This window comes from Anolis carolinensis, chromosome 4, assembly GCF_035594765.1.
Source record: "Anolis carolinensis isolate JA03-04 chromosome 4, rAnoCar3.1.pri, whole genome shotgun sequence".
NCBI classification, from domain to species: Eukaryota; Metazoa; Chordata; class Lepidosauria; order Squamata; family Dactyloidae; genus Anolis; species Anolis carolinensis.
Genome location: NC_085844.1, coordinates 134,618,013 through 134,642,017, shown reverse-complemented (window position 1 = coordinate 134,642,017; position 24,005 = coordinate 134,618,013). Strand labels below are relative to the sequence as shown.

At 42.4% G+C, this 24,005-nt stretch overlaps 1 protein-coding gene across 1 annotated transcript in view; it reads right to left on the bottom strand.

The window, feature by feature from the left end:
- diaph1 (diaphanous related formin 1) overlaps positions 1 to 24,005 on the bottom strand; it is a 142,006-nt gene that overhangs the window by 81,237 nt on the left and 36,764 nt on the right. The window contains 6 exon segments of the mRNA XM_062977847.1: positions 85 to 193; positions 951 to 1,090; positions 5,106 to 5,169; positions 9,702 to 9,788; positions 10,497 to 10,627; positions 16,772 to 16,873. Of these exon segments, the coding sequence (XP_062833917.1) occupies positions 85 to 193; positions 951 to 1,090; positions 5,106 to 5,169; positions 9,702 to 9,788; positions 10,497 to 10,627; positions 16,772 to 16,873 (633 nt within the window).

Sequence of the window (24,005 nt, the reverse complement as noted above, 5' to 3'; positions counted from 1 at the left end):
GGTCTTTCTTTATAGCTGAAACCACAGGGGAATATGGCATGTTTTCAGTGTGGATATTCTACAAACCTCTATTTCAGTTACTACCTTTAATGCCACTGAGGTACCACTTTTTAGACCATCCAAAATAGGTTTGAATCGTTCCACTTCATCCATTTCTGCTCGCTCTGTCAATGCCCCCAGAACTTGTTCATGCCTACCAGAAGAGTGAGGAAAACAAATCATTAGCAGCGTCTCTGACAGTGCAATCCTAAGTCATAACTTAGAAGCCCCGTTATATAAAAGAAATTTACACAATGATAAATATGTATAGAAGTTCAATCTTCTTCATATATGCATTTGTGCTTGTGGATCACATAAATGTCTTCTACACAGATGTCATCTCTAAGCAGGCTGGTAGGTTCTGCCTACATTTCTGAGCATTCAGGTTTTGGTTTTGTAATGGGAGTTATATAGGAAGAAACTTTTCAAATGAGCTGCAAGTACAGAAACCCATGAAAACGAAACATATAATGGTTGTAATGCTAAAGGCGGATAAATGTGAGCATTCTGGAAGAAGCAAAGACCATCAGCATTGAAGTGATTATTCTCCGCCATCAACTTTGCCATGTTTTCCAATGCCTGATCATTGTCTCCCAGCGCATTTACTTTATTCTCAGCTCAAGAATGGAAAAAGATGTCGGTGGACAGTAAAAGAGATTTAAAGATCAGCTTAAAGTGGTACAAACATCAAGAACTGGGAAGTCCTGGAACTGGAGCATTTTAACTGGAGGTCAGGTAAAATCAAGTTCCTTCATACATGTGCTTTTTCAGATCTAAACCACTGCACTGCTCAACTGAAAATTAAGATACACAGTTCCGATATAACAGTTTTAATATACTGAGTATTAAAGTTCCCAGGTGTCTTTTATCATACTTTTGAGAAAAATGAAAAACCACATGTAGTCACTTACATGTCCACAGGCTGAGGCAAGATACAGAGGGCTGAGAGTAGTTTGATAGCATCAATCATCATGGCAGGGACTTTGGGATCCACTGATCTTGCCAAAAGCAGTATCCCATCTTCAGTTTCGAGCATTGTTTTAATTCCAAACTAAAAGAGAGAGAACAGCACATAATGAAATAAATGTACTTGTAGTATTAAACAGACAGGATGGTAATAATAATAATAATAATAATAATAATAATAATAATAATAATAATAATAACTTTATTTTTATACCCCGCCCCATCTCCCCGAAGGGACTCGGGGCGGCTTACATGGGGCCTTGCCCGATAAAACAATCAAATATCAAAACACAGCAATAAAACAGTTATCCAATAAAAACATCAATTACAGTAAAAACAATTGTTAAAATCAACATAAAACATACAATATTAACACTGGAGACTAATTCATAGAACCCAGGCAACGTGCAACATGTGCCGAAATGGGCCGAAATGGGGAAGGTAATTTCACAGTTAAAATGGGCAAAGTGCAATATAGCATTGGCAACACCTCAAGAATGGGGCTATTATAAAATGGGCAGATCGATCAGTCCAACACCAGATTAAGTATCAAAGGCCTTTTCAAAGAGCCAGGTTTTTAAGCTCCTACGGAAGGAGAGGAGGGTGGGGGCCTGCCTGATCTCTCTAGGAAGCGAGTTCCAAAGCCGGGGGGCCACGACGGAGAAGGCCCTCTCTCTCGTCCCCACCAACCGCGACTGCGAGGGTGGTGGGAGCGAGAGGAGGGCCTCCCCTGACGAGCGAAGAGAACGTGCGGGTTCGTAGGGGGAGATGCGGTCTCTAAGGTAGGTGGGTCCCAAACCGTTTAGGGCTTTGTAGGTGATAACCTGCACCTTGAATTGGGCCCGGAAAGTAAACGGCAGCCAGTGGAGCTCCTTAAACAGAGGCGTTGAACGTGCCCTGTAATTCGCTCCAGTTAGAAGCCTGGCTGCCGATCGCTGTACTAGTTGTAATTTCCGGGCCGTCTTCAAAGGCAGCCCCACGTAGAGCGCATTGCAATAGTCCAGTCTAGAGGTAACTAAGGCATGGACCACCATGGTCAGATCAGACTTCTCGAGGTATGGTCGCAGCTGGCGCACAAGTTTTAGTTGTGCAAAGGCCCTCCCGGCCACGGCCGACACCTGAGCCTCAAGCGTCAGCCCCGAATCCAGGAGGACCCCCAAGCTGCGGACCTGCGCCTTCAGGGGGAGTGCGACCCCGTCAAGCACAGGTTGCCACCCAATACCCCGATCGGCCGCACGACTGACCTGGAGGACCTCTGTCTTGTCAGGATTAAGTCTCAGTTTGCTCACCCTCATCCAGGCCAACACAGCGGCCAGACACTGGTCCAGAATCCGAGGGGCTTCCTTGGATTTAGGTGGAAAAGAGTAGTAGAGTTGGGTGTCATCCGCGTAGAGATGGCACCGTACTCCAAAACTCCGGATGACCTCTCCCAGCGGTTTCATGTAGATGTTAAAAAGCATGGGGGACAAAATAGAACCTTGCGGGACCCCACAGGTCAATGGCCAGGGGTCCGAGCAGGTGTCCCCCAGCTTCACCAACTGGGAACGGCCCTCCAGGAAGGACTGGAGCCATTGGAGTGCAGTACCCCCAAGGCCCATCCCAGAGAGCCGCCCCAGAAGGATACCATGGTCGATGGTATCGAAAGCCGCTGAGATGTCCAAGAGAACCAGCAGGGTCACACTCCCCCTGTCCAGCTCCCTGCGGAGGTCATCCACCAAGGCGACCAAAGCCGTCTCGGTACTGAACCCAGGCCTGAAGCCAGACTGCGATTGGTCCAGAAAATCCGTATCTTCCAAGAATCCCTGGAGCTGAGAGGCAACCACCCGCTCCAAGACCTTGCCCAAGAATGGTAGGTTAGAGATTGGCCTGTAGTTACACGGATTGGTCGGATCCAATGAGGCCTTCTTCAGAACAGGCCTTACCACTGCTTGTTTTAGGCTAGATGGAAATTTGCCCTGCCCCAAAGAGGCATTAATTATTGCCACAAACCAATCAACTAACCCACCACTGGCCTGTTTTAAAAGCCAAGATGGGCAGGGATCTAGGGCACAGGTAGTCGCCCTCACCGCTCCAAGAATCACATAAGACTGGTAGCACATAAGACAGTAACACAACTGTCAAAGAAACCAATGCAAGATAAAGTTCAAAGGCTCTAGATCACAAAGAGGAGAAATATTTGAAGGTGATATTGAGACCTTGTAAGCACATAATTGGGGGGGGGGGGGGGGGGGGGAGATCTCTCAGCTGACCCTATCTGTCATCCTGAGCAGGATCAATAATGAGAAAAGTTAAAATTATTTCATTGAGTAGCCAGGGGTGAAATGTATTTTTTAATTCTCTTTATCTTTCTCATCTTCTTAATCCCCTTCTTTTTCCCCTGTTCATTTTGTTTTGTGTTCTTTCTACAAATACGAATGCTCTTCTAATTGTATACTTGATTTTTCTCAAAAGAATTAACTCTAGTTACCATGTCATCTTTATTTCATATTTTCAATTTCTTTTGTCCATCCATTCTTTCTGCCTAATTTTAAATTATAAATTATATTATGATCCTCTAATTCTTTCAAAGAGTCATACCCATTCTCTTTTTGCTTTAGTTTAACTGTCAGGAATTATAACTTAGGTTATTTTACTTTTCATTTTGATCCTGCCTTTGCCAAAATTACTTTTAGAATCTTGCAACAATTTCAAGTATTTGAGCTCAAAAAAGCTTGTTTTTGAATTTTCTTCCCTCAACTACTCCCTCCCCCCATTTCTTCTTGCAGTTTAAATTTATTATTCTGTGTTGATGCTGTATGTGCACAAATAGTCTGTTTTCTTGAGTTCTTATACAGTACTTTTAATATTCAGACAGTGGCTGTTTCTAATTTTTTCCATGCTCTAAATAGTATGAATAACATTCAAAGCAGCCTCCTGAGCTAAAAATGCTGCTGGTTAATGCCAGGCCAGTCTAAGATTTGATCACGGATCAGTAAATCAACCTGGCTTGTATTACAGAGACAAGATTGGATGAAATCATGGCAGTGGGATCTCTCCCAGTTTTGTCCACCTCACTTTTCTGTGAAGCATCAAGCAAAACTTGGGAAAGAGATAGTAGAGTTGCACTGGTCTACTGGGAATCTGTCTCCCTCTCCAGGTGACCCATCCCACAATTTGCTGTGTTTCAATGTATCTGAAGGTAAGTTGTTGGGCTGGAATAGGAATTCTGTTGGTATACTACCCACCAAGCTGCTCAACAGTCTCTCATCCTGAGCTGACTGAGTTGGCCTTTGTTGTGGTGTTGGAGCACCTCTCCACCAACCTGTTGTCTTGGGAAAATTTCACACCAATGCTGAGACCACTCTTTCAGGAACAGTTCAGGACTTCATCATGTCTTTCATAATGACCTTGATCCTGTCCCAAGTAATCTCTGGTAGTTTTCAATGATTAGTATGCAAAGGAAACTTTTACATTTCCATTTTCATGGATAGATCACTATCTGGTGCGGTTTAGACTCACTGGGATACAGAACCTCTGTAGAGGTGGGAAGCCAATTAAGAAAGTGCACCCCATAATATTTGTAATAATGGAGTGCATTCTGAATGATTTCTGTTTCTAGTGTTCCTACTTCTGCTATTGGGCCTTTTGTTGCTTGTTTCGTTAACATTGCTTCTCATTTTCATCTCTTTCCTTGGATTTCTCTATCAACCTTCATCTTATATTCTTATTTTCAAAGAATTCCACCGTTACTTCCTTGAAGCCTCTCTGCTTTTCTGAAACTATTTTTCCTGAAAACCAGCATATCTATTGCTGTGGCCTCCCTTCACCCATTCCCACTGCCAAAGATTGAGGTAATTCTGAACTATATATTTATCTGGCATACCAGTTCTCTAAATTAAAAAGGACCCAAAATATTTATCCTAAGTCTCAACTACGGTTACTTCATTCTCTTCCCATCTCCTTCCTTTTAGTTTCCTGAAGCTGAGACTGGCTTTTTGTTTTAATATAAGCACTCAGCTATGTTTATTGCTCATTTTGAATGAACTTTCTAAAGCTTGCTTACTGGTTCTAAAAATAACTGCAACGCACTAGTATCTACATGAAAATGACAAGAAACTCACCTTATTGTTCATGAAAGCTTTTAAGCACCTAATTATCTCATGTTTGATCCGGGTGTCATATGGCCTGGGTGGGAGGGAAGAAAAAAACAACCTGAATGACTGATAGTCCTGTACAATGAGGTATCACCTATCAATCCCCATAATATCCAACAGGTAAAGAACCAGAGTTAAACGACGTAAAATGATGTTTCTTGATTCTGACACAGGAACAGGAAAGTCCCACTACATTCTATACTAGTCCCCACCAAAAACTAAACCAAGTGTACTGGGTTTTATGAATTAGGTGGGAAGGGAAGGGAAGGCACAGAAAGGCTTTCTAACTTATCTTAAAGGATGGTTAACTGATTATTAATTAGAGAAGAAATAGTGTCCTTGGAGGGTTCCAAGATCAGTTATTTGGGGCTTATTTTTTTTTCTGTGAAAGGGCATTGTGATGTTTTTGAGTTATGTAAAACATTGTGTTTATTAGAGATATTAATGCAGAGTATGGTTATATATCTATATATATAAAAGAGTGATGGCATCACGGCAATTCACAAAACAACAAAAGTACAGGCCCCCCAACCTCAAAATTTGACAACACAACCCATCATCCACGCCTCAAGGTTGATACAACAAAAAGAAAAGAAAAATAAAGTCCTAATTAGAGGGAGAGCAATAATTTTTTTTTATCCAATTGCTGCCAATTTAGAGGGCTAATCTCTGCCCACTTGGTTGCCTAGCAACCAAGGGACAGCCAGGGTTCAGTTAGGGGACAGGCAGATTTAGGCCTCACTTAGACTTCTTCCAGAGATTATCTAATTTGCACTGGATTATATGGCAGTGTAGACTCAAGGCCCTTCAACACAGCTATATAACCCATTTATAATCTTATATTATCTGCTTTGCACTGGATTATCTTGACTCCACACTGCCATATAATCTATTTCAGTGTGCATTTTATACAGCTGTGAAGAAGGAGCCTCATATAATCCAGTTCTGAGCAGATAATATAAGATTAGAAATATACAGTACAGTCTCACTTATCCAACGTAAACAGGCCGGCAGGATAAGTGAATATGTTGGATAATAAGAAGGGATTCAGGAAAAGCCAATTAAACATCAAATTAGGTAATCGTTATACAAATTAAGCACCAAAACATCATATTATACAACAAAATTGACAGAAAAAGTAGTTCCATGCGCAGTAATGCTATGTAGTATTTACAGTAGAGTCTCACTTATCCAACACGCGCTTATCCAATGTTCTGGATTATCCAATGCATTTTTGTAGTCAATGCTTTCAATATATCGTGATATTTTGGTGCTAAATTCATAAATACAGTAATTACTATATAGCATTACTGTGTACTGAACTACTTTTTCTGACAAATTTGTTGTCTAACATGATGTTTTGGTGCTTAATTTGTAAAATCATAACTTAATTTGATGTTTAATAGGGTTATCCTTAATTCCTCATTATCCAACATATTCGCTTATCCAACATTCTGTCGGCCCATTTATGTTGGATAAGTGAGACTCTACTGTACTGTATTTACAAATTTACCATTAAAATATCACAATGAATTTAAAACACTGACTACAAAAACACTGATTATGAAAAGGCAGACTGCGTTGGATAATCCAGAACATTGTATAAGCGAATGTTGGATAAGTGAGATTCTTCTTTAATATGAAATAATTACTGGGATAGAATAATGCAGAACAATATAATCTCTAAAACCAGGACAGTAAATAAACAGGGGAATTCCACACAGGAAACAATCAGGGCCAGCTAACACCTCCCAACAAAGTATTCCCATCATCAAAGTCTGGAAAATCCTCTGTTTTCTCAGGGCCACAGACAGTAGAAGCACATAAAATATCGCAAACAACACCACTCTGAAAACAAGGGAATTCCAGACAGGAAACAATCAGGGCCAGCTAACACCTCCCAACAAAAAATTCACTCAGGGAGGAAACAGCCAGGCTTTAAAGCTGCAAGGCCATTACATCCTAATCATTTTTCCTAATTGCAGCATTCATACTTGCCTCCAACAAACAAAAAAAAATTGTATATTCACAACCTTTAGGAAATAATATCCCCTGATGGCGCAGCGTGTTAAAGCGCTGAGCTGCTGAACTTCTGGACCGAAAGGCCACAGGTTTGAATTGGGGGAGCGGAGAGAGCCCCCACTGTTAGCCCCAGCTTCTGCCAACCCAGAAGTTCGAAAACATGCAAATGTGAGTGCATCAATAGGTACTGCTCCGGCGGGAAGGTAACGCCGCTCCATGTAGTCATCCCACATGACCTTGGAGGAGTCTACGGACAACGCCGGCTCTTCGGCTTAGAAATGGAGATGAGCACCAACCTCCAGAGTAAGACACGACTGGACTTAATGTCTGGGGAAAACCTTTACCCTTGACCTTAACTACCACCAGTTCCTCAATACTTTATTTCCCATACCACCATACTTCGCCACAGCAATGCGTGGCCGGGCACAGCTAGTCTATATATATATAAATGTAATGTTTGTTTGTGGGAGAAACATAACTCAAAAACCACTGGATGAATTGACATGAAATTTGGACATAATACACTTATCAATCCAACGAATGACCATCACTCAAAAAACACAAAAAACAGAGCAGAAATAACTTAAAAACAAAAAAGCTACAAGATGTTCCAGCGCATGCACGAAATCGACTGCCCCCCCCCCCCCCCCGCACAAGGGGAAAAAACAAACAAACATCTGTTGTGAGAGAGCTGGCTGCTCCTACTTTGGGAGCCAAAAGTACACAGACACACACACATAACTGACACAACCAGCTCAAGAAGCACGACCAAGCAAACTCCCTCACCGGAGGATCCTCGGGAGCAAAGTGCATGAGCACAGCCACACACACACAACTGACACAATGAGGCACGCTTTTAGTGTATGTGTGCAGGGTCTCTCTCTCACTCCCTCCCCCCCCCCCCCACGAGAACATCCCTTTCTGGGGAGAAGTAGCACCCCCTTTCCCCCAGGTATTGGAGGAGGGGAAAAAAAAGAGGAATGGGAGAAGGAGGGAGGGAGGGAAAGAGGGAAGAAATGAAGGAGGGAAGGAAGGAAGGAGGTAGAGATGGAAGGAAAAAGAGAAAGAAGAAAGAAAAGAAAAAGGGGAAAGGCAGGAAAGAGGTAGAGAAGAAAGGAAGGAGAGAAGGAATGAAAAAAGGGAAGGAAGAAAGGAAGGAAAGAGGGAAGGGAAGGAAGGAAAGAGAGAAGGATGGATGGAACCAAAGAGTGAAAGAATGAAGGAAAGAGGTAGAGAAGGAAGAAGAGAAAGAAGAAGTGAAAGAAAAATGGGGAAAGGAAGGAAGAAGGGAGGGAAGGAAGGAAAGAGAGAAGGAAAGATGGAAGAGGGAAGGAAGGAAAGCAGCAGGGAAGGAAGGAGAAAAGGAAGGAAGGAAGGAAGGAAGGAAGGAGAGAGAGAGAGAGAGAGAGAGAGAGAGAGAGAGAGAGAGAGAGAGAGAGAAGGAAAGAAAGAAAGAAAGAAAGAAGGAAGGAAGGAAGGAAGGAAGGAAGGAAGGAAGGAAGGAAGGAAAGAAAGAAAGAAAGAAAGAAAGAAAGAAAGAAAGAAAGAAAGAAAGAAAGAAAGAGGTAGGGAAAGTAGGAAAGGAGGGAGGGAAAGAGGGAAGGGGGATGGAAGTAAAGAGGGAAAGAAGGAAGAAAAGATAGAGGTAGAGAAGGAAGGAAAGAAAAATAATATTTATCAGAACCCAACTCTTACACTTTTCTTTCATTGCCACTAAACCACACATGGCTACAGCAACACGTGGCCGGGTACAGCTAGTGTAACAATAAATGTAATAAGTTAAGATCTGTTAGCAAGGGCATGAGCGTCTAGAATGTTGGGAGTGACTGTTTGGCTGAGTGAACAGCATTTTAAAATCATTTCTGAAAGCTGGGAGGTCAGAGAGAATGGGAGGTAAGAGAGAATTAAAAATATATTTCAGAGATATGGGTTAGTGCCATTCAGGCTTTATATGTTTCAAGTAAGTAATTTAACTATATATTTTTGTTAAATAATTTATTTTGGATTACACACTCACATCTCTAAAATGCTACATAACAGTTATTTGAATGTTTGAGATTGGAAACCTGGTGTCTGTGGTGGCATCATTTATTCCAGGGTGGCAGTGCTCCCTGGGTGAGATTAGATAAAATCTCTCACAGAAACAGGCAAAAAACATCACAGTTGGTGACAGATAAGTAAAAGTTCTCACAGGTACCAGAAAGGTCAAAAAAGAGCTCTAGGGCTACCACAGCAGTCAATGTGGGAAGAAGACACAGACCACACGATTCCCATCCCCACTCTTATTAGAAATTAAGGGAAGAAAAGAGGGCATGGAGAAGAAAAATGTTTGGTTGTGATTATTGTTCTCAGACTAAGTTCTATACAATTAAAATTTGTTTGCAACATATTCTTGGTCAAAGTCTGAGCCACCAATGAACTGCTTACTAACCATCTCCAAAGCAAGTTTACACCATAGTTTATACTTACACACAGAACAAGCTCAATATATAAGTCCATATATATATTTTAATCCAGACCTCAGAAAATGTAGGCTCTTACCCCAAAATGTCATCCTTCTCATCATGAAGTCCTTTCAATATGTCCAGCAAGCAATTCAGGCCTTCTGCTCCAAAATTTTGCACCCAGCTGAAAGGATTATACAATTAAAACCCAACAGCTGAGTATGTAAACAGCAATACTTTTCAACCACTGTTTTTCATCTGCACTTTGATTCTATTTCCCCATACATACACCTTAGGATCTGCAGCATCTGAGTCCAGTGAGGTCTTTTGGGAAAGTGGACTGAGCAGAAACTTTGGTTCTAAAACCCCTATAACTGTGCAACAAGGCCCATTAAATGTAATATCAGCAATATCACTAATACTTTTTCCAGCATGGTCATCCATGTATCACAGCTGTGAATATGAAATCAGACACTGCTATGGTATATGGTTACAATTATGATCACTTTGATCACTGGCCATAAATGGTGTTGTTACAACTTACTAACAAGTAAAACAAGGATATTTCAATATCATTTAATATAAGTGAGATTATGGTAATTGGTAGGAAGCAATAAACATATAGATGGAGGCTGGATAGACAGAAAAAAGAAAATATAAAAAACATTGCAGACTTTCAGTGCCAGTATCATTTATTCTAATTTATTGTGAATATCGGCTAACATTTTCAAGTTTCAAGTTTTATTAAATATGTCTGTCGAAAGAGTTGTTTATGGTTGTGGATTACTGTCATTTTTATACATTATCACCTGTTTATGCCTCAGCATTTGTTTTATGATGACAAAACATGATCTGTTGTGATCATGAGCAATACATTTACTGCAACGTTTACCTGACAGGATTATTGTTGAGTGATACACGCAAAGACTCCAAACAATTAAGAAGTTGTGCATCTCTGAGACCAGATTTTAGTTCCTGGATATTCATCATAGGAGATTTGGAGCTCTCCTTTTGACTCATTCCCTGCAAATCAAAGAACAATGGTGATCACATAACATGGCAATAGAGTCAGGACATTGAAAGTGGTAGATCAAGAACTGTAGCAGAGCAACAATCTCATAGACTTCTTCTTCCTAAGTAGTATCTGGATTCCAGATTACATACCATTTAGTGGTTAAAATGTCAGCTGAAGACCATAGTTAAAACTGTCATGTTGACAAAGCCATATAACTGCAAGCAAAAGTTGATGCCTTGAAAGACATACCCCTAGAATGTTGTGCAATGCTGTAAGATGGGATAGATGGCTTGCTTGAGATAGCAGATACCCTACATAGTCTTGGCCTACATGTGAAATTGAGCATCTGTACAATCTGTACACAAATTCATATGTAAAGCGGATTCCATGTGTTTATACAGACATTTTCAGATGACAGCCTACCTATGCTTTTACCCACTAAAAGGCATGAGAGAACACCTAATCCTTGACAGAATAATTTAATGCTTACACTACTGCTACATTCAAGCTTCCTGTTTAATGAAAACTACAAATAATAAATTATTTTGAATTGTTCATAAAAGGGCTGATACTTATCTACATAGAATAAAAGCTAAAAGGTTCAGAACTCTGAAGACTGAATAAGAGTGTCAGTGGGGAAAAACTTTCCTGATAACAATTAATTTAATAATGAATTGAAAATGGGAGGAAACTATGGAAATGATTTAGATAGAATGGTGCTTCCAAATGTAATGAATTGATTATTCATAACTAAAGACACATTAAGATGTCTCCCCTAAAAAACTTTTCTGCTGCTACACAACCCTCTGCTTTAAGGCAGCTATTGGCTTCAGCCTATAAAATAGCCGTGTATGAGGGCAATGGCCTTCAGCTCTCACTTTCATTGCCTAATCTAACGTGCATTGTATTCTCTATTCTGCTTCAAATTTCCCACTGATATTGGAACCAGTTGATTTAGAAAATAACTTCTCAGAATCTCCCATGGCAACTTCTTAGAGCAAAATAGTTGTGCTTCAGACAGTGCTTGGAGGACCAAAATCCAATACAGGAATCCATCATCTCTTTCTTGCATTCTCTGTTCCCAACTCCAGGCAATAAAATAGTATCAATGGGATATATCAGATGATACCAAATACCAGTACTATTATCTGGGAGAAGAGACAATATGGCCTAAATCATTGAGAGCAGAGCCAGTATACTCATAGAGGGCCAAATCAGTCTTATGGTTGCCTTCAAAGGACCGTTTAATCCATAGGCTGAGAATCTGTGGATACAGAGGGCCATCTATAATTATTCTGGATAGTGTTCAATGCTCTTTAGTTTTTAACCAGTTTAGGTCCCCATGTGTTATTGATGGATGGCTTAATTATCTGCCATGTGGACTGGGGATAATGGGAATTGTGACCCAACAACACTTGTGGCTCTGAAGTTGGGGAAAGGTTGAAGGATGTTTTATAGCCAGAAATCATATCCACAATCTAAATTCAATCTCCACTATCCTTATTAATCAGAAGAAACTGCAGCCTTTCAGGTATTACTGTATCACAATTCCTATCTGCTCTAGTCATTATGTTTAATCATGAGAAATACAGGAGTTGTAGTCTAGCATTTAGAAGGCCACATAAAATGACATGGTAGGCCTGATTCAGTCTGCAGACCTTGAGTTTGACACATGTAGTCAAAGACCACATAAAACCCATTTAGCAAAGTTTTCCTTCTCTGACAAGTGTTTGTTTCTTGACATTTATTTACAACTCTGTCTATACTATATGTCTTCATTACATTTTGTAATTTTATTGTACTTAATTTTGGTTTTAATAGCTGCTCAATGCTCTGTGTGGTATAGATGCCAGAAGGGAAGATGAAGGTTTTTCTCTACATAAAGTAAAGCAAAGCAAAGCATGGAGAACTTCCACAAGGTTGTGTCAGTGAATAGCTACACCTGCTAGACTTTGGCTACAAGTGTGTCTTAAACAGTACAAATGTGGAATTGTGCCAAAAAAAATTGGAAAGGAACCATACATTGGGCATATATTGTAGGATATAGTAAGAAAAAGATGAAAAACTATATGATATAGAGAGGAGAGGAACATTATAAAAAGAACACCAGATGTTACAGATATTATAGAAATATAGCAAGGCCTTTACTGAATAAAGAGGAAAAGCAGGAGGGGCAGCAAAATCTAGAAGCACCTCGAAGTCTAAATGATTTATTTTAGCATGACCTTTTGTTGATTTCAACCCACTTTTTCAAATGTGCTGATAAAATGTAGTGTTAAGCCCCAGGCAATTAAGAACAGCTGTGGTTATCACAGTCATCACTGTAGCTAAAATAGCTTGAAGATTTCCAAGCAGATGGGTTGTTTACTAGACTTTCCAGTTTGGATAGTGAAGGAAATTGGAACAGCATTTCTAAATCAGATAAGAGCTTCACCTAAATCAAATACTATGTTTATAAAAGATAATCAGACGTACTTGGGAATACCACAAAGCAAAACATGAAGTCACCTCATACAACTTAAACTCAGCAGCTCTAACTAAGTAAGATGATGTCTCTAAAACAGTGTTTCTCAAATTGTGCTCTTCCAGGTGTTTGGGACTTCAGCTCCCAGAAATCCCTGCCAGGTTACCAGCTTTTAGGAATTGTGGAAGCTAAAGTCCAAAACATCTGGAGGAACAGAGTTTGAAAAACTCTGCTCTAAAAGATGGCCTACAACTGACATGAGTAGCAGCCACACTCAGCCCTAACTCATACAGCTGAATTAATCTGCCTAATTCCTTCCCAAGATAAAAGAAAAAATCAATGGTACCTGTAGCTTCCCTTTACTACTAATAGAGGCAAGTAGAAGATTTGTGAGAAAAACATGCAGTGCAGAAATATAATATGAAAAGATTTTGGTAACACACAACACAATCATGCATGACTTTAGTAAACATAAGAAGGAATTATTTTTGTTATTCAGCATTAAATACACAGATAGCATGGGTTTTTTGGTTCCATTTCTTAAATCTAATGAGCTTCCCAACTGCAAGAGCTGGCAAACAAAAAAAAGTGTCCAGATACTAGAATTACAAATACTTGCTTGTAGATTTCAAATTATTGTGTTATTTTATCAAATAAATAATACAAAGTAGTGTATCATCAGAGACAAGAAAAGAATTCCTAGCAGAACTGGCACAATCAATAAGAAAGGAAGATGTCAACAGTTGTAGGCAGAGCTTGAAAAAAAAACTTTCAGCTATTGATTGTGATTATAGTTTTCTGCTCAACTGCTAGAAAAAGGAACTTATTATAAGAAACTCTTTATACCAAATCCTGACATAGTGTAAACTCAAGTTTTCAGATACAAAATAAAATATGTATTCCTAATGAAGAGAAAATCCCTGGAACAGGCCAGTGAAGACTGAGCATCTTCAGCACAATGAGAATGCTGACTAGCTATTATTTCAACAGGGAAACATGAGGTGAGTGGTATTGAATGGGATTCTCTTAGAATGGGACATATCAGTTGGATGAAAACCTGAAAAAATATATTCCACAAAATAGTAATATATTGCAAAACCTACATGTGAACATGTATGTTTAGACTGTGTCCTCTAATTGGCCTAATAAAGGTATTACCCTACTATGGATTTTATAATGCTTATGTCACACATATACTATGTCATGAAGAAAGCTTTGTTTTTTACTGGTTGATATCCCTTATCTGAAATGCTTGGGACCAGAAGTATGTTGGATTTTTTCAGATACTGGAATATTTGTATTTGCAAAGACAATGTAAGATATCTTGGAGATGGCACCCAAGTCTAAACATGAAATTCATATATGTTTTATCTACATCTTATGAACATAGTCAGAAGATAAGTTTTATATAATATTTTTAATTATTTTGTGCATGACACAAAGTTGTTTATACTGAACTATCAGAAAGTGATGGTGTTGCAATCTTGGCCACCTATGTGGACAATTCTGGATTTTTGAGCATTTTGTAATCCCAGATAAGGAACGTTCCGCCTATGATACCCTACTTCTCTTCAGAGATTGATTGTTTATAAAACATTTCACTTCTAGCTATTAAAGTAGCATTTTCAACATTCCAAGATAATGACTGTGTAGAATAACATAAAACTACAACAAAGGAGTTCACCACCACATTCCAAGCACACAAATCAAATGAAAAGGTAATAACAATGTTTAAACATCACATGAAGACATTGTTAATCATGAATAACATGAGCATGGGCTTCCTGCTCCTCTTTCACTGTGGTTACACAGAGACTAGAAACCTGTTTCCATTTCAGATCAAATTCTAAGCTACTTTTTAGATTTTACCAGTCCCCTCCTTATTCCCATAAAATGGCAGAACAAAACAGTGTAATACAACCCAGAGGACAAGGCAAGTGATTTCATAGAGGCCCAGTCTACAAGGACAAAAAAAATCATGCCCACTTTTTTTGACCGCTATCCTGAAACACGGCATTTGTGATTATTCACATCCAAAGTTGTGTTTAAAAGAACCTGCCAATCTCGCAAAAAATCCAAATGAGTTCTAGAGGTTTTGCGTGTGGCCTTTTCCGATGGGAAGCTTTGTATTGGGGAATGAGTTCGGGGTGACCCAAACTGGTTGATGGGAGGTGACAAGGGCCAGCAGTAAAGCAACCATTATCGTGTAGCCATCAATAATGAGAATTGGAGGAGTTTTTAGCAAATATGATCACATTAAGATGAAATCAACCCAGCGGAGAGATGTGGCTGTTTAAGCCTAACTTGCCATAACATGATTGCTGCATGCAATGTGATTGTACTAACAGGGCACATACAGTGTTGTGACTGTGCCTTCGGGGATTATGGTTGATGGTGATGGAATTCGAAGAGGAAGAAAAAACCCTCGTGATGAGGGTTCACTGGAGGAGTTGCGCAGGAAGCGACTTAGAGAGCTATATGGGGGATCTTCTGAGGAAGATTCAGATGGGGAGATGGATGCTGAGGAACAGGTGGTGGCTGGGGAAGCGGGCACTGAATGGACACAGCCACCAGAGATGTCTGGGGATTTGGGGCCTATGGATACTTCTGAACCTGGGGTTTCTGCAGGAGCTGATCCCAATTGGGATGCTTGGAGAAGGGAGGATGGTTCTTTAAGTGTTCATGGGGCTAAGTGTGGGCAGGATGATTGGGACTCCGACGAATTGCTAGGTACTCCAGATCCACGAGCTCTAGCTGTGTGGAGTTCAGACTCTGAGTAGATTTGGGACACCTGGTGTTTGGGTGTGAGTGTTTGGTCACCCAGGAGGAAGGGGAATAAAATGGGAATGTTTGGCCACTGCACTTTGCGTGTGGCAAGGTGTTGCTGAGGCACCATTGGGATCTCCATGTTTCCATGAAGACTGGACTTGGACTATGATTTGAATCTGCTGATATCACCTAGCTTGGCTCTCGCTGTGTCTTATCGTGGACCTGTTTTGGATGACTGCACCCTCTTCGGACTTTGGATTGAATTTGACCTGGCTTCTGTCTACACCCTCTGACTGACGGCTACTCCCGGCTTCTGACTATTGGTTTGTCTTTCGGAATTTCTGCTGCCTCCTGACCTGACCTTGGATTCCTCTGACGACGGCTATTCATCATCCCTTTGAGGCTTTCGGCTTATCTGCACCGTGGAAGCAGCTTTATTGCTTTTCTAGTTTGTTTATTTTCCAGCAATTAACTCTATTTGTTTTCCAAAGCTGAATTGAAGCGTTATTTAGTTTTTTATTGAATGCCAGCATGGGAAATTAGCGTGGCTCGTTTTGAGTTATTATTGTCCAATCTACTCTCGAAACACTGAAAAGTGAAGTGTTTCAAGGATATTTCCTGTGTTTATGTTATTTTCTGGCTTATCTTCGGAATAAACTCTGTTTGTATGTTAACTGGCGTCTGACTCTTGACATACAGTGTCTCTGTGGATCCATAAAATATAGGGTAAATACGCAGGTTTTTCCCCCAGGTGTACTTAGCTCTAGATTACGTAATCTCTTTCCAAATCTGAAAAGCATTTTAAAAACAATTCTTTACATCAAAACAAGGATGGTTGCTCCCTACCCAAAATACAAACTCTAAAAATATTCTCTGGATTGTAACAACTACACTTCAGATTTCAAGGCCAAGAACTCACCGCTTTTGAAGTGTGCAAGTACTGAGAGACCATCTCTCTCTTGATGACAATATCCTTCTCCCTTAGAGGCTGCTGTTTTTCCTCATTTAGATTCATATCCACCTATTAAAAAAGCAAAAGAAAATATCTTCTCATACAAAAAAATGCTTATTACAAATGAATAAAACCTCAAGAGGGAAGCATCCTTTTTCCTTTTGTCGTCACTGCTTCACATCTGATAGCCTATCTCTCATATTAATTTTAGGGGGTTTTTTGGTTTTGCTTTTCTGGAGGGGATAAGATTCCATCACTCTAAGAGCAAGGAAATTTCTGGAATTCTAGAGGTGATTTAGGTTTTACATGGGAAGAGATGATGTCAACATAGAAATATAACCAAAGTGGGCCTCACTAAGCTTTTTTTCAGCCTTCCTTTGCTCATTTTTGAAACATCCTTTGTACCATCAGACAAAGATTCAGTTTGCAGGTTCTCCGGTTTAATGTCTCAAATCACTTTCTCTGAGGTAACAAACTACTAATCCCCTTTTGTGAATGCATCATGGTGTGTTCTCCTGCTTTAGAAAACTGAGATACAAACATTCGCCTTACAAACAACTCACAGTTAGGGACAGGGGTGAGACAGCACGAAGTTAGAAAAATCTACCCCTAGCAAGGGAAATTCACTCCTGAAAGAAGTTTCATGGAGAAAGAGGTCTCCACTAAAGCTTTCCCACCAATTCTTGTTTCTAAAACAAGCTAAATTGTTCAAAATCCAATTATCACAGGGACAGAAAATGAGATGAACTCTTTCAAACAGGGGCACAGACAGCAAAACAAACACAACATAGGTGTTAATACTTCCCTATGCTATCCAAAGCTTATCTGTCTGTCTATCTACGTATATACTCAAGTATAAGCCAACCCGAATATAAGCTGAGGCACGTTATTTTACCACAAAAAACCGGGAAAATTTATTGACTCGGGTATAAGATGAGGGTAGGGAATACATCAGTTACTGGTAAATTTCAAAAATAAAAATAGATACCAATAAAATTACATTAATTGTTATGATTGAGCCTCGTGGCTCTGTTTCTGACAGGCGTGGGCGTAAGACTCCTCGAGAGTCGGATACTCTCGAGGAGCGAGAGAGAAAAAGACTGCGAGACATATTTGCAGCACCCTCTGACGAAGAGTCTTTCGAAGGGTTCACGGAGAGAATGGAGGAAGGGCTGGTTAGCTCAGAGGAGGATGAGATGGATTGGACTCGGGTAAGGGAGGAATTGGGGGCCACTGGCCATGATGGGGCAGAAGATGAATGGGGACCTTCAGGATTAGACCCATGGCGTAGCTGGAGGGATGGGACGGGATCCACAGCTGGAGATGCTGTTGGGCGTAGTCAGAGGTGCTCCAGCTCTGACGAGGAAAGTGATGAGGAAACGCCCGGGTTAAGGAGGGCAGCTGACAGTGATGAAGATTTGTAACTGGCATAAAATGGGGCTTGGGAGCAATTGCAAATTGCGTCGGGCAAGGTAATCTGGGCAAACGCTTGGGATTCGTGTGTGTGTGTGGGACGCTTCCCTGAAGACTTGTGTACTTTCCTGTGCTGAGACGTAAGTTGATTGGAATCCAGGGTCAGACGGCGGGAGGGATTGTGTGGGCATTTGTTTGTGCAAACCTGTGCTTACTCTTATTAGCTTGACCTTCCGTCGTCTTCTTGACGGACGCCATCTCCTGCTTTGAGAACTCGGACTGAACTGACCACGGCTTGTCTTCCCCCCTTCTTGGACTTGGAAAAACTACAAACGTCTGCTCCTGGCTTTGATCTACGGAACGGAACTGGTCTACTCTACTGCTAAAATCCCTGGCTGATTGTTCGTGTTGGAATCCTGTCTGCTGTGTGTGTGTGTGGGAGCGACGCAAGTTACTTTAAACACAGTGTTGGCAGCAGAGAGGAATCTGCTGCCAATTAGTTGCATTCTTTATCTTTTGTTCCTTGGCTTTCGTTTCGTTTATACCCAGGCTGAAGAAAGCAGTTTGTTTTTACCCGGATTAAACTCCGGTTTAATCCGGTTTATCTTTTGAACATTTACTTTTGCCCCTTTTTTGCTCCTAAAGGCAAAAATTGCCTGGCCCTTGTGTTTTACGGGCGTTTTTGAGTTCTGTAATCTAATAAACTCTGTTACTTTGAATCTTGTGGCGTTCTGTCCTTGACAGATTGCCCGACGCCCATAAAAGGTTTATTGCAGCAATAAACCCGTCAGGAAGACGATGGATGAGTTAAGTGTCAAATTAGACCAATTGCAAACGGCTTTTACCGTTAGCCAAACCGCTCATGCCGTGAAAGGACATGTTTTGACTCCTGAACGCTTTGACGGAACCAGGTGCAAGTTGCCAACCTTTTTGGCACAAGTGGAGCTTTATTTTTCTCAGCTCAGTGCTCATGCTTATCCTACAGACACTAGCAAGGTGGCCTTTATTTTGAGTTTGTTGACCGGTCCCGCAGGACAATGGGCCACTAATTTAATTTTGGGAAATGACCCAGTCAAGGACAATTTGAATAATTTCAAAAAGTTGTTAACTGATACTTTTGGGGATCCTCTCCGCACGGAGAACGCTGGGTGGGCTCTGTATCGGTTGAAACAGGGAAAGGGGACTGTTTTGGATTACTTAAATAAGTTTAACCTGTATCGCCACCAGCTGGATTGGGGGGAAAATGCATTCATGCTTTTATTTATTGCCGGGTTAAGTGATATGCTCCAGGATGAATTAGCACGCTTGGAGCCGGCTGAAAGCTGGGACGCCTTAGTAGCTAAGGTGCTGCGTTTAGACGCAAGGTTCGAGGCTCGTAAACATTCAAAAGCAATGTGTGCGCCACCCATGCATGTAACCAGGGCACCTGTGGTGATGGGGGAAGAGCCCATGGAGCTTGGGGTCTTTAAGAAGCTGTCTACAGAGGAAAAGAGCCGTAGGAGGCAGCTGGGCTTGTGTTTGTACTGTGGGAATGCTGGGCATTTTGCCAAAAATTGTAATGTGAAACCTTCCCAGCTTTCGGGAAAAGGCCAGCCCTAGTGCGACGTGAGTCCAACGCACTAGGGCTCCTCAAGCAGTCAACTGAGGGGAGGAAGCATGTTTTCGTACCCATTACATTATCTGTTGGGGGAAGGGAACTTGTTTCTACTTTGGCACTGCTGGACTCAGGGGCCACGGTCTCTTATGTAGATATTGAGTTTGCTAAGAAGCATGGCATTCCTAAGGTGCGCAAGGCATGCGACGTGTGGGTGGAAGGAGCAGATGGGAGACTGCTGGAGACTGGGGTGGTTAACCAGGAAACCTCAGCAGTAACGTGGGAGGTGCAGGGAGTAACGGGAACGTTTGTGTGGGATATTACGAGCTTGCCTAGATATGATGTGATCCTGGGGATGGATTGGCTAGCTGTAGTAAACCCACAAGTAGATTGGGCAACACGTAAAGTGATCTTAAAGAGGCAGGACTGTTGCACTTTAAATGTTACTCATTCTGATATGGAGGGAGTGCCTGCTGAGTATGGGGAGTTCTCTGATGTATTTTGTAAAAGAGAAGCGGACAAATTACCACCGCACAGGCCATATGATTGCGCCATCAAGTTGGCAGAAGGTGCGAAACTGCCAGCAGGAAGGCTGTATGCCTTGACTGTACCGGAAAGGCAAGCTTTGCGGGAGTTTCTAGATGAAAATTTAGCCAAGGGGTTTATTCGCCCATCTAGTTCTCCAACTGCGGCACCAGTATTCTTTGTAGCCAAAAAGACTGGGGAACTTAGGCTGGTCTGCGACTATCGGATCCTAAACAAATACACCATTCGGGATAGGTACCCGCTCCCTTTAATCTCGGAACTGTTATCAAGGGTGCAAGGGGCTAAGGTCTTTACCAAGCTTGACCTGCGGGGGGCCTATAACTTAATCCGTATACGGGAAGGGGATGAATGGAAGACGGCATTTAACACGTGTTTCGGATGCCACGAGTTCCGAGTCATGCCTTTTGGGCTTTGTAATGCTCCTGCGGTCTTCCAGAGGTTCATGAACGATGTGTTCAGGGACCTAATTGACCAATTTTTAGTGATTTATTTGGATGATATCTTGATTTTTTCTAAGGACGAGAAAGAACATCGTCAACATGTCAAGCAGGTTCTGCACCGACTGCGGGCTAATGGGCTTTTCGCCAAGGCTTCCAAGTGCGTCTTTCATGTGCCTGAAGTGGAGTTCCTAGGTCATGTAGTGTCAGGTAGGGAACTTAAAATGGACCCACATAAGGTTGACGCCGTCAACTCATGGCAGGAGCTGAAGACTAAGAAGGATGTACAAAGGTTCTTAGGTTTCGCTAATTACTACCGGGAGTTTATTCCGAATTTTGCAAAGCTCACGGTACCTTTGACGCAGCTTCTGCGCAAGAAACAGCCATTTGTGTGGGGGCGGGAAGCTCACGAGGCATTTCTACAACTTAAGTCTAGTTTTCAATCGGACAACATACTAACCCATCCTGATGTTGACAAACCGTTCGTGGTAGAAGCGGACGCTTCTAGCTACGCGTTGGGGGCTGTATTGTCTCAGAAGGATTCCTCAGGGACCTTGCGTCCCTGTGGATTTTACTCGCGGCAACTAACACCCTTCGAGCAGAACTATACCATATGGGAGAAGGAGTTGTTGGCGATTAAGGTGGCGTTTGAGGTGTGGCGGCACTGGCTTGAAGGGGCACGGCACCAGATCGTGGTCAGGTCTGATCATAAGAACTTAGAGCACTTGCAAACAGCAAAAAAGTTAAACCAGCGTCAAATCCGCTGGGCTTTGTTTTTCTCCAGGTTTAACTTCAAGGTGCAGTTCGTGGAGGGGAAGGCAAACTTGCGGGCCGATGCTTTATCCCGCAAGCCAGAATTTAAGACCAATGAGCAGGTAGTATGTCAGACCATCTTGCCTACTGCCTCGCTGTGTGTTGTAGATAATGAGCTCGGGTTACATGACCAGATCCTTGAGGCTCAGAAAGATGATGTGTGGACTCAGGAGCAACTGATGCTGCTCTCAGCAGGTAACCGTACCATACTGCCGCATCTCCAAGATCAAGACGGGGTATTGGTGCGTAGGGGGCAGGTTTACGTACCAGTGGGGGCCCTCAGGTTGGAGGTGATTAGAGCCCACCATGACGAACCCATGGCTGGACACTTTGGCAGGTTCAAGACCGTACAGCTTATCACCAGGAGCTACTGGTGGCCAAAGATGCGGCAAGACATTCTGCGCTTTTGTGACAGCTGCGCCGTTTGCCAGCAGAGTAAGACGCCTGTTGGGCGCCCTAGAGGGTTGTTGTCGTCTTTACCTGTTCCGGAGAGGCCATGGCAAATCATTTCCATGGATTTCATTTCAGATTTGCCTAAGTCTGGGGGTTATACTTGTATTTGGGTGGTGGTGGATTTATTTAGTAAACTGGCTCATTTTATTCCTTGTTCAACCATTCCGGCGGCCCCTACGTTGGCCTTACTATTTACAAAGCACATCTATCGCTTGCACGGAGCACCCGAGGTGATTATTTCCGATAGGGCTCCGCAATTTGTGTCACGCTTTTGGAAAAACTTCCATGAGTGCTTGGGGACTAAGTTAAACGTGTCGTCCGCCTTCCATCCGCAAACGGATGGACAGTCGGAACGGGTTAATGGGCTCTTAGAGCAGTATTTGCGTTGTTTTTGTTTAGATCAACCCACGGCTTGGGTGAAGTGGTTACCGGTGGCGGAATTTGCTTACAACAATGCGGTGCACACGTCTAGTCAGCATACGCCGTTTGAGCTTACTTATGGCTTTCACCCACGGGGAGGTGTGGCGCCGTCGACCAATGTGGTCTCTTCGGACCCTGTGTACCGCTCTACGGAAATGGCTGCATTGCATGATGTTGCCCGTCGCTTACTGTTGGAAGCTAAGGCAACGCAGAAGACTCAGGCTGACCGCCACAGGCAGGCAGGGGAGGAGTTGGAAGAAGGGGATTTGGTGTGGTTATCTTCCAAACATATTAAACAGGCTGGGGGAAAGTTTGCGCCTCGGTATTTGGGTCCCTTTCCTATCGTTAAAAAGATTTCTTCTGTTGCGTTTCGTTTGCGTTTACCGTCTAGTTTAAAGGTCCATCCAGTCTTTCATCGTTCGCTGTTGAAACTTGATACCTCTAGTCGTCGTGGTGCTATAGCGGAGGGTATCACTGCCACTTCTCCGCCATCGGGGGAGGAGGCCTTTGTGAGAGGGGATAGTGTTATGATTGAGCCTCGTGGCTCTGTTTCTGACAGGCGTGGGCGTAAGACTCCTCGAGAGTCGGATACTCTCGAGGAGCGAGAGAGAAAAAGACTGCGAGACATATTTGCAGCACCCTCTGACGAAGAGTCTTTCGAAGGGTTCACGGAGAGAATGGAGGAAGGGCTGGTTAGCTCAGAGGAGGATGAGATGGATTGGACTCGGGTAAGGGAGGAATTGGGGGCCACTGGCCATGATGGGGCAGAAGATGAATGGGGACCTTCAGGATTAGACCCATGGCGTAGCTGGAGGGATGGGACGGGATCCACAGCTGGAGATGCTGTTGGGCGTAGTCAGAGGTGCTCCAGCTCTGACGAGGAAAGTGATGAGGAAACGCCCGGGTTAAGGAGGGCAGCTGACAGTGATGAAGATTTGTAACTGGCATAAAATGGGGCTTGGGAGCAATTGCAAATTGCGTCGGGCAAGGTAATCTGGGCAAACGCTTGGGATTCGTGTGTGTGTGTGGGACGCTTCCCTGAAGACTTGTGTACTTTCCTGTGCTGAGACGTAAGTTGATTGGAATCCAGGGTCAGACGGCGGGAGGGATTGTGTGGGCATTTGTTTGTGCAAACCTGTGCTTACTCTTATTAGCTTGACCTTCCGTCGTCTTCTTGACGGACGCCATCTCCTGCTTTGAGAACTCGGACTGAACTGACCACGGCTTGTCTTCCCCCCTTCTTGGACTTGGAAAAACTACAAACGTCTGCTTCTGGCTTTGATCTACGGAACGGAACTGGTCTACTCTACTGCTAAAATCCCTGGCTGATTGTTCGTGTTGGAATCCTGTCTGCTGTGTGTGTGTGTGGGAGCGACGCAAGTTACTTTAAACACAGTGTTGGCAGCAGAGAGGAATCTGCTGCCAATTAGTTGCATTCTTTATCTTTTGTTCCTTGGCTTTCGTTTCGTTTATACCCAGGCTGAAGAAAGCAGTTTGTTTTTACCCGGATTAAACTCCGGTTTAA